This window comes from Myxocyprinus asiaticus, chromosome 40, assembly GCF_019703515.2.
Source record: "Myxocyprinus asiaticus isolate MX2 ecotype Aquarium Trade chromosome 40, UBuf_Myxa_2, whole genome shotgun sequence".
In the NCBI taxonomy this organism is placed as follows: Eukaryota; Metazoa; Chordata; class Actinopteri; order Cypriniformes; family Catostomidae; genus Myxocyprinus; species Myxocyprinus asiaticus.
The window spans coordinates 10,390,282-10,410,433 of NC_059383.1; the positions used below are offsets into that span (position 1 = coordinate 10,390,282).

A 20,152-nucleotide genomic window follows, 5' to 3' on the forward strand; every position below is an offset into this window, starting at 1 on the left:
AAATGTCTTTCAATGTCCTAAATGTATAAAATTATTAACAAACTATTGACAATAACAACATTTTAAAATGTTTTTTCAGACAATTATTGGAAACGGTCTCTAAAAAGACAATCATTTGTAAAGTGCTCTGAAAAAATACAAAGTGATTTAGTGACATGTAGTCATAGAAGTTGTCACTTTTTTTTGTCAGCCCTGAACGATATATTCTATATAGACATCCTTATATTAATCGCATTCTAAAAACAGGCTTGAGCTCATTTTGTTGCTCAAGAGCACATGACAATACAAGTCTATATAACGATACATGGCCAGGGTCCAAAATGAACACTCACCATGCAAAGAATGCAAGTACAAATGTAATAAATAAAACTCAAACAAATTAAGGTTACACAGCAGTAATTTTATTAAGAACTTCAACATTACTTGATTTAAGTCGACTGACCCTCACTGATATAGTGACATGTGTAATTCAAATAAAAAACATTCAAATCATCTGCTCAAGAAAATATCAGTCAAGTTGCAGCTTGTAAACCTTTTCCTCAGTAGAAAAATTACCATCAAGTTCATCTAGGATGCCTAACTTTTATTTTTTCTCAAAACACAATGTTGCAATGCATATTTGGTATATTCCTCAAATTAAGCCACCAAAGCAAAAAATATGAGGACCAAAATATTGAAAGGACTTCTTCAAACTTTTGCAACGTGCAGTTTCACCGAAAGATATCTTCTATATGATGCAGCGAGCGCTGTTTACCACAAATTTGCAAGGAAAACCGTTTAAATAATCCCATGTTCGTAGTGAAAAATATATTTTAATAAAAATGCTAAATACAATTTTATGGTCGGAAAGAAATATCTCTGGCTGGCCACCCACCATTGGCAGGTGTGGAAAAAGTTCATTTTGGACCCTGTACATGGCTAAATATGTTTTAAGGTGTAAAAACGGTCAATGTACAAGCATCTTTTGTGTTAAAGAACCAAGAAATCTGGGGGCCTGGGTAGCTCAGCAAGTAAAGACGCTGACTACCACACCTGGAGTCGCAAGTTCGAATTCAGGGCGTGCTGAGTGACTCCAGTCAGGCTTCCTAAGCAAACAATTGGCCCGGTTGCTAGGGTTGGTTGAGTCACATTGAGTTAACCTGCTCGTGGTTGCTATAATGTAGTTCTCGCTCTCGGTGGGGCGCGTGGTGAGTTGTGCGTGGATGCCGCGGAGAACAGCGTGAGCCTCCACACGCGCTAGGTCTCCGCGGTAACGTGCTCAACAAGCCACGTGATAAAATGCGTGGATTGACGGTCTCAGACGCTGAGGCAACTGAGATTCATCCTCCGCCACCCGGATTGAGGCGAGTCACTACGCCACCACAAGGACTTAGAGCGCATTGGGAACTGGGCATTCCAAATTGAGGAAAAAAAAACTAACTAGGAGAAAAGACCAAATTGTCATTATATGCTCAGTCATACAGAGGGTAAATGTATTAAACCAGAGGATGGGAAGAGATCAGCAGAATCTTGATATCCTTCATTTGTCTTATTTGGGGTGAAATTGGAAATATTAAATCATAAATATTTGCATTACCACATGTCTCAAATCTATGCAAATGAACTAGATTGTTTCAGCTACAATAGCATGTCCTAACGGCAACTCGACCACCCGAATAATGAACCAGTGAGACAAAGTGCCCCAATAAAGACTAAAGCTAAAACAAGGTTAGTGCTACCTAGGCAAAAATTTACAGTTAATCTTGCTGACTATGTCAGCACACAACTCGTTGGGCCTGTCCATCTACCCTTGTGCTTGTATAGTTATAATCAAGGTGTTAGTTCACTGGCACACTAACCCAATAAAAATTAATTTACATACCATTTATGGGCAAAGGGCTGTCTCCTCCTGGATGGGTGAATCCGAGGCGACCTTAGAGAGAGAAACGTATAAATCACTGCATGGTTGAAATGACACACACACATCTCTATAGCCAGTGCTGTCCACATGTGGTTTGTGTTTAAATGAAGTAGAGTAACAAGCCTCCAGTTTTCAAGACTCCACACCCACTTAAATGTACAGAATAGTTTAAAGAGGTACTTGTAGTTCACCCACAAATGAAAATTCTGTCATTTACTCACCCTCATGTCATTTTTGCTCATTTTGAGACTCTCTTTCTTTCTTTAAGGAACATTAAAGGAGATTTTTTTGCAGAGTTGTTTTTGAGGGCTCTTAAGCTCCAAAAGGAACACATAACAATGTAGTAACACTGGAGTAAAATGACATTTACCATAAAAGAACCATAAATGTAGTCCATACGACTTATGCGCTAAATCAGGGGTTTACAAACTGGACCCACAGGGTGTCGGAAGGGGGTGCTTGGAGGTCTGCGAAACATTTCGAAGAAAAAAAAATATTTAAAAACTTTGACATTACAGAATTTGACATTATTACTATTTAATTCTGCTTTGTTGGAAGACTGGTCAGAAATCATTAATTCCCATAAATAAAATAAAAAAAAAATAAAAAAAATTCTGCATATAGTTTTGTGATATATATACTGTATGTATGCATGTATGCATGTATGTATGTATATATATATATATATATTTGTTTTTTCTCTCTCTAGAACCTTTAGCCTTCAATTTTAGCTTGCTTAGGGGGTTGTAAGGACGTATTTTCTGTAAATGCTCCTGAATAATATTTATTGTGAACATCACTTTACAAAGACATCTTGATTTAATTGAAAATGTTTCTCTTCAAGGTTTATACACCTAACATCTACTCTAATGAAAAGATACAAATTAGACAATGCACACGTAACAATAAATGAGAAGTAAATATGTTCAGAGATAATATTTTACAGGTAATATTTTAATTTCTTTTGGCTTTAGTACAATGACAATAAAAAAGCCATTTGAATTTAATTGAAAATGTTTCTATTCAGGTTTATAAGTGAAAAGAAAAAGATACACTGTAAACATAATAATAAATGAAGAGCAAATACTTTTACATGTAATGTTTTACAGATAATATATTAATAATGCCTTTTGGCTTCAGTACAATTACAATACAAAAGACAATTATTTAACTTTGCTAATATGCTTTATTTAGCACTATTTTTCTCAAAATAAAAAAAGGGTCTTAATATATGAAAATATAAAACTGAAATTATATTTTAGGAAGAAGGGTCTCTCGTGAAGGTATCATCATACTTGGCAGTCCTTGAAACCAAAAGGTCTGAAAAACCTTGCACTAAATGATAGCTGTGTGAGTAACAGCCAGAAAGTTAACTCACCGTCAACTGAAAATTTGCTCCGTAGCATTTAAATCTCATTTGCATTTGTGTACATTCAAATATGGTGGATCAAGACACAATGGTTTGAACTGAATTGAATTAAATTGAACCTTTATTGTCCACTCTCATAGAAATTTGTTTTTGAACACAACAGTGATGCCAAACACCATTGGTTCTTGCAATCACTCGTAATGTGGCATATTTCAATGTACACGAATGAGTTGTATGGACTACTTCAATCATTCTTTGGTGGTGCTTCTTTGTTCATTGTGGAGCTTGATGGCCCCTGGTCACTAAATACTTTATACTGTGTTTTATTTAAGAACCATGGTCACATGGCTTTGGAGCAACATGAGTGAACTATTGCTTTAAGATAAGATCAAACTTCTGGTACTCCAGAACACAATAATGGAGACCCACCAAATGACTCTGGGTCGATACAAAATGAGGGAACACATATTTTAATGAAACCATGCCATGCTACTGCCCTCAAGGAAAATAGTCATCAGAAGGGGTGTTTGCCTGGTCTCCTGTGTTAAATTGTCTTGCAAAGAGCATATTTTTGTATGTATCCTAGACATATTACAATACTCTCCCGGATCTAGATCGTTTTCATTCTCATGTTGAGCTCAGCCACATTCATCAAGTAAAACCAGCAAGGCTTGTATATGGACTGTTTCACTCTGGGGGCACACTGTAGTGTTAACATGGCTCTGGCCACTCCATCCTTCTACTGTTCACTCTTGAGAGCAGTCTGGTGGCCAGGGCCAGCACACCATTTTGTTGCCTTAGAGAGAACAGAGAGCTCTTTTACAAGCAAAGGACAATGCAGGAAGCTATTCAAAGCAACTTGCACATTGGACTGTTTCTCTTCCCTCTTGTTTGGTCACCTTTGCCTCACTGGGTTGCTGTCTGCAGGGTCACCCTCTGAGCTCTGCGGGTGTAGCGTTGCTTGGTTAGAGAAAAATTGACCCTGAGAGCTGCCCAGGTTTGGTTGAGGAACTGTACTGCATGTAGGGGTGAGCAGTGCTACATGCGTGCTTTTATTTAAAAAGCTGCTTTATTGCTACATTATTGGATTACACAAAGCATGGTCAAATTTCTGCAAAGACAAAATATGAAATTGTAAAACCTGACATAAAATACTGCTGTTTAAAAGTGAGGACGCTTTGCAGATTCGGTTCATTACTTGGTCTGTGGAGTCAGCAATTTGCACACATCAGTAAAAAAGGTGTGCGTACACATGATCAAGAGTGTGCGGGCGGTGTCCATTTGTTTTTTATAAATCATGTGCTTAGGAAATGGCATACCACTTAAGACATAAAAATAAATGACAACTTGTAGTCGACCTGTATGGCATTTTTTAATTGTCAATACAGATATTTTGAAAGCAGGGTGGCTCGCTGCTGATATAATAGCAATCTATGTATTTGGTTTGATAAAATGTAAAGTAGGGATGGGACGATATATAGAATTTCGATATATCGCAAACCAAAAAAAAGTGACGAACCATATCGTGGCATAACTCGATATTTTGACATTTTCAACATTGCTTTCTGTCCATGTGATCATAAATAAAATGACCCGTCAAACATCATAATCTTTCTATCGCTTGATTTTACCCATACTGCACTTTTTTCTACACTGTTTACTGTTTACAGTCCTTAAAGTGCTTGAATTTATCTTTTAGAAACTTAAGTACTGGAATACCTGAGAAATCGCCTTTTTTTAATGAAAAGTGCTGGAGATTAAAGCAGATCATTTCCTCCGTCTAATATGTGTCAAAGATGAGACGCTTTCCACTTTCATTGAATAATGCGTCTTAATATCCTTTGTTTTTACAGTCAGTCAGATAAAAAAGTAAAAAGAAATATACATTTTTATCTCATGCAGCATGGATGCGCTAAAGAAACCGAGAGATTCTAGTTGATGTTCGCTTAATCGGAACACTGTGAGGCACTCAATACCCGTAAATTGTACAGATTATTTCAAACAGTGATAGCTCATATCATTATAATATATACAATTTCATTATATAATATTAATTACAGTGTTTCCCACAGGATTCTGTGACATCGTCCCCCATAAGAACATTTTGTACATTTTAAAGTTAAATGCATCAAGCTGGTGCACTTTGAGAGCAAAATTAAAAGGCTAGATCTATGAAGAACTTTGTGCTCTTGTAAACAGTTTTGTGCTCTAGTAGCAATTTAATCAAACACATTGGTTGTATAGATATGAATGGTGATGACACGGCAAAAAAGTCACAACCACAAAGCATGGTAAACGAGACTGAGTTAAAACAGTAGCGTTACTTCAGCTTGATTAGTTAACATTACAAATATCCTAACGTTACATGACGAGCCAACTTGCTCCTCAGATGCTGAAAATAGTTACATTGCCAGAGCCACTGGTAATAATGGTAACGTTAGATAATAAGCTAACGTTAGCTAGCTAGATATAACATTACATACGTTATACATTGTTTTTCACGACAAGCAGCCAGATATGTCAGTCGACATAAGCGATGAGACTGACAGTTAACGTCGTTAGATAACGTTAATATGTTAACGTTACCTAACTTCACTAACGTTAGATTGATAACTTCTGCAGTAATGTTATCTGTTTGCTGTCGTACACTGATGATCAGTCCCACCAGGATTTCCCAGCACTTTTTCCTGGTTTTTGCAGTCCAAAATGACTGAACAAAAGACTCAAGATGGCGCCGAGTATGGCTGCTGCGTTGCGAGCTCCGACACAACATAGCAATGTTTTGTTTGTTTTGTTTACAATTCTTATGTTTTTTGTCTTGGATGTTGTCTGCCTTATTGTCTACGACAGACAAACACTTTTAGACATTGGTTCAGCGATCTCACACCGAAAACCGGACTTCACATTCCTCAATGCCGACCCGCTGTTTACAAACACGCCAGCGGAGCCCTTTGTCTGGGCAGCACGGCCGCGGAAACGCAAGAGGAAAAGGGAAAACAGAGCCGGCGTTCTCATCAGAGTAAGACGCCGCGCAAATCGACCCCCGCTACCCACTATTCTACTGGCAAATGTTCAGTCTCTGGATAACAAGCTCTGCGAGCTGAAAGCGCGGATCTCTTTCCAACGAGAGACGAGGGACTGCTGCATTATCTGCCTAACAGAAACTTGGATGTCTGCGGAGATTCCAGACTCAGCCATTGAACCCACGGGGTTCTCCATGCACCGAGCGGACAGAGCGAAAGACCTCTCAGGTAAAACTAGAGGAGGTGGTGTATGTTTTATGATCAACAAATCCTGGTGTGATCAGAGGTACGTACATTCCATCAAGTCTTTCTGTTCTCCTGATCTGGAATTTCTTATGCTTCTGTGTCGACCATTCTGGCTACCGAGGGAATTCACAGCGGTCATTATCACAGCTGTGTACATCCCGCCACAAGCCGACACAGACCGGGCACTCAAGGAACTGTATGGGATTATAAGTGAGCAGGAAACCGCGCACCCTGAGGCCGCGTTCATTGTGACCGGGGACTTTAATAAAGCCAGTTTAAAATCAGTCGCACCAAAATATCACCAGCACATCAGTTTCAACACACGAGGGGACCGGGTTTTGGATCATTGCTACTCTCCGTTCCGGGATGGCTACAAATCCCTCCCCCGCCCACCATTTGGCAAATCGGACCACTCTTCCATTCTGCTTCTGCCCGCTTACTGGCAGAAATTGAAACAGGAAGCACCCACCCTCAGAACGATCCAGTGCTGGTCGGACCAATCAGATTCTATGCTACAAGACTGTTTTGATCACACGGACTGGGAGATGTTCCGGTCCGCCTCTGATGACGACATCGAGCTTTACGCTGATAGCGTAATGTGTTTCATCAGAACGTGCGTAGAGGAAGTGATTCCGACCAGAACTGTGCGAATCTCTCCGAATCAGAAGCCGTGGATCAATAGCGATGTTCGCGCGGCACTTAATGTGCGGACCTCTGCTTTTAATTCCGGGAACGCGGAGGAGCATAAACAAGCCAGTTATGCCCTCCGAAAAACTATCAAAACAGCAAAACGCCAGTACAGGAGCAAGATTGAAGGACAGTTTAACACCACCAACTCTAGAAGCATGTGGCAGGGAATTAACATCATCACGGACTTTAAAGGGAATAAAAACTCTGCCATGAACACCGCTGCCTCTCTACCGGATGAGCTAAATACTTTTTATGCTCGTTTCGAGGGAAATAACACCGCCCTCGCGGAGAGAGCTCTCGCGGCTGAAGCTACAGAGGTTAGTTCACTCTCCGTCTCTGTAGCGGATGTAACCCGATCCTTCCGACGGGTGAATATCCGCAAAGCCGCGGGCCCAGACAGCATTCCGGGCCGCGTCATCAGAGCGTGCACGAACCAGCTGGCTGGTGTTTTTACGGACATTTTCAACCTTTCCCTCTCTTTGTCTGTAGTCCCCACATGCTTTAAAACATCCACCATTGTGCCTGTTCCAAAACAATCAAAAATAACTTGTTTAAATGACTGGCGTCCTGTTGCTCTGACCCCCATCATCAGCAAATGCTTTGAGAGACTAATCAGAGATTACATCTGCTCTGTCTTGCCACTCAATCTTGACCCGCTGCAGTTTGCTTACCGCAACAACCGCTCCACTGATGATGCCATTGCATCTACAATACACACTGCTCTCTCCCACCTGGAAAAAAAGAACACTTATGTGAGAATGCTGTTTGTAGACTACAGCTCAGCATTCAACACCATAGTGCCCTCCAAGCTAGATGAGAAACTCCGGGCTCTGGGCTTAAACAGCTCGCTGTGCAGCTGGATCCTGGACTTCCTGTCAAGCAGACGCCAGGTGGTTAGAATAGGCAGCAACATCTCCTCATCACTGATCCTCAACACTGGAGCCCCACAGGGCTGTGTTCTCAGCCCACTACTGTATTCCTTGTACACACATGACTGTGTGGCAACACATAGCTCCAATGCCATCATTAAGTTTGCTGATGACACGACGGTGGTGAAACAGCCTACAGAGAGGAGGTGCACACTCTGACACACTGGTGTCAGGAGCACAACCTCTCCCTCAACGTCAGTAAGACAAAGGAGCTTGTGGTGGACTTCAGAAGAAAAGACAGAGAACACAGTCCCATCACCATCAATGGAGCACCAGTGGAGAGAGTCAGCAGCTTCAAGTTCCTGGGTGTCCACATCACTGAGGAACTCACATGGTCCGTCCACACTGAAGTCGTTGTGAAGAAGGCTCATCAGCGCCTCTTCTTCCTGAGACGGCTGAGGAAGTTTGGAATGAACCGCCACATCCTCACACAGTTCTACACCTGCACTGTGGAGAGCATCCTGACTGGCTGTATCTCCGCCTGGTACGGCAATAGCACCGCCCACAACCGCAAAGCACTGCAAAGGGTGGTGCGAACTGCCAAACACATCATCGGAGGTGAGCTTCCCTCCCTCCAGGAAATATATACAAGGCGGTGTGTGAAAAAAGCTCGGAGGATCATCAGAGACTCCAGCCACCCGAGCCATGGGCTGTTCTCACTGCTACCATCAGGTGGTATAGCAGCATCAGGACCCGCACCAGCCGACTCCATGATAGCTTCTTCCCCCAAGCAATCAGACTTCTGAACTCTTGATCTCTCATGATCAATATACATCAGCACTGCACTTTATTACTCTTATATCTCACACCGGACTGTCATAAATTATATTATTATTATATTATGTCTCTCTTAACAACTGACTATCAACCGACAGCCTGAATGTCAATACAGTACAATACTGTACATTCTATATATATATATATATATATATATATATATATATATATATATATATATATATATATATATATATACACTTTTCTTTTTTTTATATATATATTTTAATTTTTAATTTTTATTGAATAATGTGTATCTATACAGTAAAAAACAAAAAACAAAAACAGCGTATTGTATACTGTACAGTGTATGTTATTATTTGTATATTGTTGAGTGTAATTATGTGTATAAAAGATGTTTAAATTGTGTTGTGTTAATTTGATGTTATTGTAAATTGGTATATGTCTCATCACTGTCACGACTGCTATGTTGATTGGAACTGCACCCAAGAATTTCACACACCATTGCACTTGTGTATATGGCTGTGTGACAATAAAGTGATTTGATTTGATTTGATTTGATTTGAATTTGCTGCGGCTTTTCTCAAATTTTGCGATGCAATCTGTTGCATTTTTTGGGGTTGTTTTGCAGTAAAAAGTCACAAATCATCAATATATACCTCTTTAATTTTGTTAATTACATTGTAAATGCAATTACATGTAAATATTTTAGTGCATATTAACTGAATATGCAGTTAGCAAGCAAAAAATATATATATATATATATATATATATATATAATTTAAATTAAACAAAAATATCATACATTTAAATCTGAAATCTGTGGGTACTGAAAGACCCTTAATTATTTTTGTATTCAAATTTTCTGCCTCAATGTAAGAAAACTTGTCTAAGGTTAAAGTAGATGTACAATAAATCTTTAAACTAAAAACACAAATGAGGATTCAATAATTAGGCCTGTTTAAATTATTACATTGTCTGATATATGGCAATATACGAACAAATACAATTAGATTTCATATATTTGAGCATTTATGTACACATTTAAATAAAACAATATGTTGAATATATGAAAATTGCCATTTTTGACATATTGTCATATATATTGCATATATCTATATGTGAATTTTTATATCATTAAAAAATAATTATGAACATTTACTTTCAGCATATAAGTGTTCAGCATAAATTGCCATTTTCAGATTCGTAGCCTACTGTATTAATAACACTTCAAATTCTAATCACATTTTACTACACAACTAATGGGGATTTTAAGTGAATGTTAGGGATTCTTTGTATAAATGCAGGTTTTTGTGTCTCATTCGCAGTACTCAGGGTGATGATTAAACACTAGCTGTGATGTATGTGTGCTGTCTGCCGTCCAGTGAAATTTTAAACAAGGATTTTGATAGTGAACGCACAACGTGGAGGAGACAAGGCGGAGACGCTTACACTGTTACTATGGAGATGACTGCAATAAGCTTTTCAAGCATTTGTTCGGTCTGCCACAGTCTAGATAATTAATGGGAAACATTGAATTACTATAATGTAGAATATTTTTTGTTTCACAAAGGTACATTTTGATTATAATAATGATGAAAAACAAATTATTAAAATATAAATATATACTTTCACATACTTTTTTAGGACAGGTTCTGTTCAGTGCTATTGCTTGTTCTGCACCTCATCAGCCTGAATGTACCCCACTATTTTTGAAAGCTTATTTGTTTGTGATCTTTTCTTATAGAGAAAAGTATATGAGAAACTCTTAATATTTAAACTTTGAGTATTTATTTTGTGTATTAAAGAACTTTATTTTGATGAGAAATTATAAGCATTTTGCTCAAACATTTTTTTCTGTAATATTTTGTCATTTAAGTATTATTATATTGAATCGAGATTATATCGAATTGTGATCCTCATCTCGTATATCAGACCGCATCGTGAGATAACCATAATGTCCCATCCCTAATGTAAATGAGATAAACTTAAAATGGCTGAAATTGATTGGAAATGTATTCTACACAATATTAACTCAATTCACCTCAAAATAATTGAAAACAGAAAGTGTGCATTATTGTTGAATATAGAGGTCGACAAATTTATCATATTTGCAGATTAATTGGTACCAATAGTTGCTTTTTGATTCAGTTATAGTCAAAAATTATTGTCGATAGTTTGCAATATTTTTATTTATTTATTTATTCTTTCCCTGTGGCCGCCGTTGGAGGGTTCTGGAGTAGGACCGCATCTTGTGGAAGGAGAAATATAGGCTAAACAATCACCGACACCTTCAGACCGCTTCATCGGCTGATATTTGTCCATTTTGCAATTATCAGCATGGCCCGATAATGGTGTTCGCTTGGCTGGTTAACAGAAGTGTTAACTTTCCCTTGAGTCAATTCCAAAATCTTCCAATAGATGTCAATGGATAGCCAACACTTTCTGTTTTTAAGGTTTTTTCCTTAACATTTTAGAAAATACTGCATAAAATAAGTGTTTGTCTAACTTCATAAATTTTGCGTAAATCTGATTTGCTATTGTTAAATTGTAATGTTAATCTGCATTTTTATCGGCCATCCTGCTCTCTAGATTTTGGAAATGGCCGGTTAAACAAGAAACCATTTTGGTCGACCACTAGTCATCAGACCAATGATCAGACCAATCATCTTAAAATGAGCAAATATTTGTAGAAAAATCTCAAAATGGCCAATTTGACAACTTGTAAATAACAAAACAAAATGGAACGGTTTTCTCCACAACATCTATGAACCTTACTAAAGCTAAATCAACAAAAACCAGAGACCCACACTGGTCCACACAATGCACATAAACAATTCCCATCTACCAAAACCAGGCCGATGTGTTTGTGAAGACATGTGTAGCCTCAGAGTTGTTTCTGTGAAAGGACCTCTGGCTAAGCTCTGCTGCACAGACTCACAGCCATTTGTAGGTCAACATCCAGCTTTATCTCTCCTCTCACTCTGTTTGTGTGCGCGTGTATGCAGGCGTGCAATGATTTAGCGCTAATGGGCAGCCTTCACAGCTGCTCACTCTTATACCAAAAACTGAACACATCTGATGTCAAGGAAATCTACAAAAGTATTTAAGAAAACACAGGGTGAAAAGTGCCACTGGAGCAAAAAAAAAAAAAACGAGAACAAAGTAAATAAGAAATCTGCATAGACAAAAAGAGCAGTTCTACGGCCTGTTCACTTGGTTTCATTTTAACTGTGATCTGTTCGACTGGGAAGTAACAGCTGAGACCATAAAAAGATAAGATCCAGTGTCTGTTCCAGAACACAGGCTAATAAACATTTTGAATAACTGCATGGACTTTTAATTGTCATTTGCATGCATTTATTTAGGCTTTCACAGGTGAGTCCTCCTCCACTGTGTCTTGTGATCAGTTTTCAGCGGCCATAAAAGAGGAACATGAAAGGGGCTATGCAATAACAAAACAGCTTTCAAGAAAATGGAAGGACATTCAATGCATTATTTTTTTCTCCATACAATGAAAGTAAATGGTGACTGAGATTGACAAAGTCATACAGGTTTGGAACAACATAAGGATGAGTAATTGAAGACAGAATTTCCCTTTTTGGGTAAACCATCCCTTTAAAACAACAAACTTCTGGTGGTATTACTGGAGTAAAGGCAAGCTAAGCTACAGCTTATATTTGATTAGACAGACAGGGCAGCACAACTCAAACCACATGTTAGCGGCTCTGTGAATCTTACTGCTGGTGGGACAAAGGTTTTCAGCCATCAATACAGCACTCTGATACGCAATCTCCTTTTGTGGACTATTATCTTACCTTTCAGAGTGTCTTGCTCGGCCCTCATGATGTCAATCAGAGAGTTCTCCAACGAGTGCATGTTGAAGCCATCGAATGAACGAGGACGATCCTGCGGGGGGCGAAAAGAGACTGAATATCAGACGACAAGAAAAAAACAAAACTACAATGGCATTTCTTATACTGCATCACTCATCAGATCTGTGGGAGTATTCCTTTCATCTACAATCCAGTTCAAGCTGTGGAGCTTCTGTTCATCTCAAAGAACTATATCCGGAGTAAATAAAAGTCACAAATGAAAAGTGACACAGAGGGTATGGACCATAATATAAATCCAAATTAGAGTCAAAAACTACTCACTTGCACTCTGGATTATGTGACAAATGTAATGGTTGACATGTTTTATAAACACAAAAGTCACAAGACTGGCTGAGAAAGCCAGAAACAGCTTGATAAATTGTTCAGCACACTTACAACAGACATTCCACTTGACATTTGACAGTTCCTCCAAGTACCGACTGTTGGGTTACAATGGCCAACACATGTATTCAAGACACAAACCATTCACAACTCTGACCAATAGTGAAGTATTTCCCAAGCACATATTTTTCACAGAGAAAAAGACTAAAATTAAAGGGATAGTTCATGCAAAATAACGATTATGGGTGACCCTTATTTTGTTGACTGAGGCCGTCAGTCCCCAACATTCTGCCTAACATCTCATTTTGTGATCCCCTGGAGAGAGAAAGCCATACAAGTTCGAAACAATATGAGGGTGATCCAATCATGGAAGAATTTTTATTTTTGGGGACTATCCCTTTAATTTACACTTTTACAATTTGCAAGGCTTTTCAAAAGTGGTATTTTTGACATTGACAAATTTCCCACAGCACTCAAAGATGATGCAAGGGCAAAGTACATTTTAATACACATTAGGCTACACTTTCCTTGCTTGTCAGTCTCTTAAAAGCATGTTTAAACAAGAAACTGGGTCATTGTTAGAAATATACCGCATAGCTTGGGTTCAGGTCATTCAGGCGAGTTGTAATAACACCTGAGCTCTGTTATAGCTTTTGTTGCAAAGAGCTCAACTCGACTGGAGGGTGCCGTGATTAACCGAAAAATCTGCTTGTGCTCAGTCACGATCTGGCATCTGCTGAGATCTTCAGAGGAACACTCATCCCCCTCAGCTTAGAGAGGCTGTGTGTGCACGCAGGGCACTTATGCTACAGCACAGGGCTGGCGTGCTGATTCAGAACTCGAGAGCGGGCCAAAGGCCATCTTCAGAATTACTGCACACACTGCACTCTGCTGAGAGCACTTTGATGAAGAACCAACCCCATAAAAGATGGGAGCCATCAGTAAGAGAGTTCACATGCACAGTCTTACACTGATTACGCTTAATACCCAGACAGCTAGAAGGTCATTTAAATGCTTTAAACAATGTCAGGGCTCAAGAATAAGGTTTTTTACTGCTGGATCGTTTGGGCATTAGATTTCAAATGTTTTAATTTCACTGGGTCCACCACAACAACAAAAAAATCATTTTATTTTTAGCAACATATATAAAATATCTCTGACACTTAAAAATAATCAAATATAATATAATAATTATTAAATAAAATAATTTTCATTTTTGGGCAATTTCATGTCCCAGGGGTTGATTTTTATTAAATCTTTTATATATATATATATATATATATATACACACAGTATATATTTTTCTTTTAGTTATATGAAGTTTACATTAAAATTGACTTGGAAACTTTACCAGGCATTCATATTTTTTTTTTTTTTTTTACTTTTTAATTTACTTTATTGTATAGATTTTACTGTTTTAGCCTTGTCCCAGACCCAGACTTTCAATATTAAACTATAAAAATCCATTATAAAAATGATAATTATTACATGTTTAACACTATGTTAATCTAAACAAAAAGTAAACAAATCATTTCAATATTTATTGTGAGAAAATTATTAAGCATTTTTTCCTAAATTGATGTCCCACCATTGTGGCGCCATTTCTATCACACCAAACAATTTTGCCCCTGATAATTGTTTTTTTTTTTTTTTTTTTTTTTTAAGTTAGTATACTTGTTTAAGTCAACAAAAGTGTCAATGAAGAGCATGCTTGAGATGAAATGAGATGTGTTTTAAAAGAAAATTAAAGGGTAAATTTAACTTGTACTTTTAATTGGGCATCATTTCCAGTCAAACAGTAATTCTGCAAAATTATGTAAAAAGTGAAACATTATTTAATTGTATGCAGTTAGGTTACGTAAAATTTTACCTTCGAAATTAGACTTAGTCAAAAGAGCCTGCCATTATGTTTAAAAAACAAAACAAAAATTTAATTTCCATCAGCGTCATTTCCACAACAGAATTCTATTTAACTCAATACAGAATTTGAGATGTGCTGGAAATGACAGTGTGATAGTCATTTCCATGAATTTCAGAAAAAAAAAAGAAAAAAAAGACAAAAAGGACAAATCTCCTGTGATGCTAGGACATTGTTAGCAGACAAAATATAAAAACAAGTGAGAATGTGAAAAATGTTTTAACAAGACTTTCAAGAAATCCAGTTCTAAACGTGCCTGAAGTTGAAGAAACAGCCAATATTAAATTTTCTTTACAAAAGAAATAGTTACGTTTTTAATTTGCAATAATAGCTGGACATTTTACAGCTATAAATAATTAGACAGCTATAATCTAGACAGTAGGGCTGCAACTAACGATTTTTTTGATAATCGATTAATCTAACGATTATTCGACTATTCAGGGATTATTGCAACGATTAATCATTAGCTCTTAACTGATTATTCAGCTTGTGCCCCAATTTAAAAGGTTGTATTAAATGTGCTTACTAACAATAAAAAGGACAAAATAATCTTTTAAAAATACCCCTAAATGACATCAACTGAATTAAAAGGGAAAAATACTTTTTATTAAGTTTAATTTAGTAAAGAAATTCACTGCAAAAAATCCTATTGTTATCAAGAGTTTTTGTCTTGTTTTCCATTTAAAATTGTCTAAATATCCTTAAAACAAGATTCATTTACTTGAGAAGCAACATATAAGATATTTAGACTTGCTTTAAGAGAATGTCTCTTAAATATAAGTGTATTTTGTATATAAGTGTATTTTTTTTCACTTGGTAATACTTCTGCGAGTATAGTAAAGACAAAATACACTGATATTCATGATTTATTCTCTAAAAAGCAAGTCTAAATATCTTGTATGCTGCTTCTCAGGTGAATGCATCTTTTTTTAAAGGATTTTTAGATATTTGAAAATATTAGTATTTTTAATATTATATTCAACATTCTCAGATAACAATTTTTTCTTCTGCAGTATAGCTGCTAAAGTAAATGTACGTAGTTTTAAAGGAGTTTTAGATATTTACAAGCCAAAACAAAAACAAATCAAAAATGTTTGTTGCAGTGTATAATAGGGTGAAGACGTCCCTTTCTCACCTTTCTGTTCACTTCAATCCATCTTAACTCACAAAAAAACAAACTCTCTCTTATTAATAAAGCTGCGTATTGCCAATTTTCTTCACGATAAGAAATGCACAGTGACATATATTATGATTCAATAAGTTGCGAGTCATTGCGTTATAATATAGCTGCAGCAAGCGTGCGTGCTCAAGGGACGAGCGTCCCCACGACAGAGTGTGCCTCAGCAGGGTGCAGTTTTAATCTATTAGACAGCTATACATTTATAAACACACTTCTGCTGGAAAATTATGGCATACAAGGATTTATGATTTTCAATCGATTCTAACTGATGCTTCCCAAGATTACCCCAAATATCACAAGACTATCACAGGTTTGCTAGACAATATGCACATGTCTCTTTAAATATTGATGTCAACAGTGAAGAAAAGCCCAATCATTGCTCAAGTAAACACAGTTTGAGTTTTCAGAAGAAGCTGATTTTTCATAGTTATCAGCGTATTGTTTTGCATATAAACGCACTCACTGACAAAACAGGACGGGTTGCCATGTCTTATCAAAAGGTGTTAATAAGAATTTCCTGCTAATGCAGAAGCTATTTTGGGTTTAACTATAATTAGACTGCTCCCAGGGCCTGCTGACTCAAAGGTCATAATTTACCCAAAAGGGGCATGTTTTCAGCTCATCATAATTCAAGCGATATGGAAAAAAAATCTGCAGAGAGATTTTCAGAAACTGAACTTGATGAAACACCCTGATGCGAGTGATTAAGTGTGGCATGTTACGGGTGTTTCAGAAATGATATTAATCTGAAATGTCATGGCTAAACTAATAAAAAGGGAGAAGAGGGGGAGCACAGTAAGCGGAGGCTTGACATTGTGTTTTTTGTAGCAGCAAAAGTATTTCAAAGCCATCCACATCAAATCGCTCCAAAGCCTATTAATCCGGCCTTTCCACACGTTGGGGAGGCAGGGGGTATGGAAACTTTCCACGGGGGAGCGCAATTGACTCTGCTGATGAAGTAATTAATGTGTACAAAGAGCTCTCGGTTTAGAGAGATGGCATAAAATAAGCAAGACCGTCATGGCCATGCCTCGATTTCACACCTCTTCCTTTTGGAGGACGTTTAATATGACTCTACTGAAAAAATACCATTCAAAAGGTATATGATTTACAATAGACAACTAAACAACACTGAGGTGACAAACAATGCATGGGTCTCCAAACAATCCTGAATCACGATAAAGTTAAACCTACCTTTGGAATTCCTGGAAATGGAACTGCGGTCCACAAATGTGCAATAAATAAAATGGATAATAAATGGTATTTTGATGATAAATAAATGTGAAAATTTCAGGGATTCTCATTAGCTAGATAAATTTGTACCATTTTAAAAGTCATTAAATGTAATGTAATAATGTACTTAAACGTAATATTAAATTACCTCAAAATCAGCCTTTAGACATTGCACGCGATGACCACATGGATCAACAAAAGTTGCAGTGCTGAGTGACAAACAGATGTTTAAGAAGGTGCATTGGTAGCTTTTGCTGCCATTTAGAATTTTAGGAAAAAATAAAATCAAAGGTCCTTTTTCCCCAGGGGGCCTTTAGCTCCATTGTACCCAACCACAAACCATTTTACCCTCTATTATACCAAAAAAAAAAGACCACCAAGGATAGAGAAGCACTGTGTTTGATGCACTGTGGCCCTTTGGGTGGATGACTGTGCTGAGGCAGCCAGCTCATCTTCAGGCCCACGCAAACATAGAAGACTTTAGAGAAGATTACCAAGCCAAGATGGCGGCTGGAATTTACATAGCAAAAGACCAGGCTAGCCAAGTGCACAGTGCCCTAAAAACACACCATTCTCATGAAGGTAACAGATAGTGTGTATAATGTTAAAGAATAAAGCTAGAAAGAATTATAAAAGGCATTAAGGTGAATTTAAAAAAAGGAGTGAGGGTGATTTACATGTAGCACAAAACAACATATAGAAAACTGTAAAGTGTGTCATATTGGGATATTGTCAAATCCTTGGCAAGCTTTGACAAAGCAGAGCAACAGATGACTATTTGCTGTGGGCACTGCGTTCCATGACAAAAGCCAAACAAAAGCTGACCTTGCCAATAAAATAAACAGCTTTTAAATGTCTTTATGTCAGCTTGCTTGCTAACTGAGTCTTCGGCATATAACAGCCCATTTGGGTAAAAAAAAAAAAAAAAAAAAAAAAAAGACACTTCCCATCAGCCATATTTGTTTTTGTGTTTTCTTTTACAATGTCTTCAATCATCAAACCTCGCCATGATTACCATCTTTGCCGTCAAGAATTGCATCTCCCATTTCTCATTTTCTCACCGAGCAACTGCTTAATTACACATCTCGCCAGTGCCTGTTCATGTGCGAGTCTGTCATCCTGCATGGGTATGCATCCTCCTCCCCCCTCCGGAGACAGCCTTTGCTTTCACACTAAATATCAGATATGCTTGGCTGAGAGTACACAGAGCCTGTGGAAACTTCCAGCGACATTATGCAGTGCTGGGAATCACATCACATATTCAACCAGCTGGAGCAAATAGCTGTGAATAACAGCGGCTGTTTTCGGCGATGGAAGCCACAGGTTCCGAGTGCTATTGAATACCTTTAGGGGGCTTTCACACTGGGCACGTTTGCCACAGTCCGATTCCGAGTGTGATTGTTCCCGGTGCCCCCCGCAGCGTTGGTCTGGTTTCACACTTACTTGATTCTATCAAACCCTGGTCCATTTGCGTTCATCTTACGTCATTACAAACACACATGGAGAACACAACGCGACTCATCATACTTTTTGTTTTTTTGTTATTTTGGTGCCATTATGCACAGCAGAGTGAACGACAACTATATATATATGTGCGCTTCATGGCATAACTCATCAGAAGTCCAGGGGAAGGCAGCTTGCTGCTGCTCGCAAACGGCATTTTTTGAGGAGACAGCTGATTGTGAGGAATTCATTTGCATCTTTGTTTACACTGCACACTTACTCATGCTCGTGTCCAAGGTGAAGATATCGCCACTGTCATCTCCTATTATACCCTATATTTATAACCTATAATAGTATTTATATATAGTATTTGTAAGGTGTATAGATAGACAGACAGACAGTATTTATAGTGTTGATTGTACTTGTATGTCATTGTGTTGTCATTACTTATTTGGGAATTTCAAGAATGTGTGGATCCTCGTGTGTTGTCAAAACTAATGATGTCATCATCGGCTAAAACGCATGCGCAGGTTACTTTACTTCCTGAATGAGTGCGCACCAGAGTCCTAGTTGCTTTCACATTCACGCAAATCGTGCTATAGTTCCATTGCAACCGAACTCCGACCACCTCCTACAGGTAGTCTCGGGTTTGGTACCGCGGTGCGCTCCCCGGTCTGCATGACAGCTGTCACATTACCAATTTTTCATGCGAACCGTGCTCTGTTTTGAACTAAACTGCCAGTGTGAAAGCACCCTTACTCTGTTGCTTTTACAGAGAACACAACATATCTAAACCACAAAATTTCTGGCTGACCCAATGACCTTTGTGTCCAAAAGGCTGAATTAGAGGATCTCGAAGGCACCTGTTCCCTGGAATCAAACGAAATTGTCATGGGACATTTAAATGGAGGTGACACAAATGAGGGTTGATGGCATACAGAAAAGATACGGTTTGTTAGAGCTGGTAAAATAAATAAATAAATAAAAATATAATAATAATAATAATAATAATAAATATAAATATATATATATATATATATACACACACACACACACACACACACACACACACTATATTGCCAAAAGTATTCGCTCACCCATCCAAATAATTTAATTCAGGTGTTCCAATCACTTCCATGGCCACAGGTGTATAAAATGAAGCACCTAGGCATGCAGACTGCTTCTACAAACATTTGTGAAAGAATGGGTCGCTCTCAGGAGCTCAGTGAATTCCAGCGTGGTACTGTGATAGGATGCCACCTGTGC

General features: G+C 37.9%; 1 protein-coding gene across 3 annotated transcripts in view; it reads right to left on the reverse strand.

Moving 5' to 3' along the window:
- LOC127430415 (cytoplasmic polyadenylation element-binding protein 4-like) overlaps positions 1 to 20,152 on the reverse strand; it is a 61,293-nt gene that overhangs the window by 26,578 nt on the left and 14,563 nt on the right. For all 3 annotated transcript variants that reach the window (XM_051680160.1, XM_051680161.1, XM_051680159.1), the window contains exons 3-4: positions 12,714 to 12,804; positions 1,862 to 1,912 (exon numbers count right to left, since the gene is read on the reverse strand). In XM_051680160.1, the coding sequence (XP_051536120.1) occupies positions 1,862 to 1,912; positions 12,714 to 12,804 (142 nt within the window). The remainder of the gene's footprint in view (positions 1 to 1,861; positions 1,913 to 12,713; positions 12,805 to 20,152) is intronic.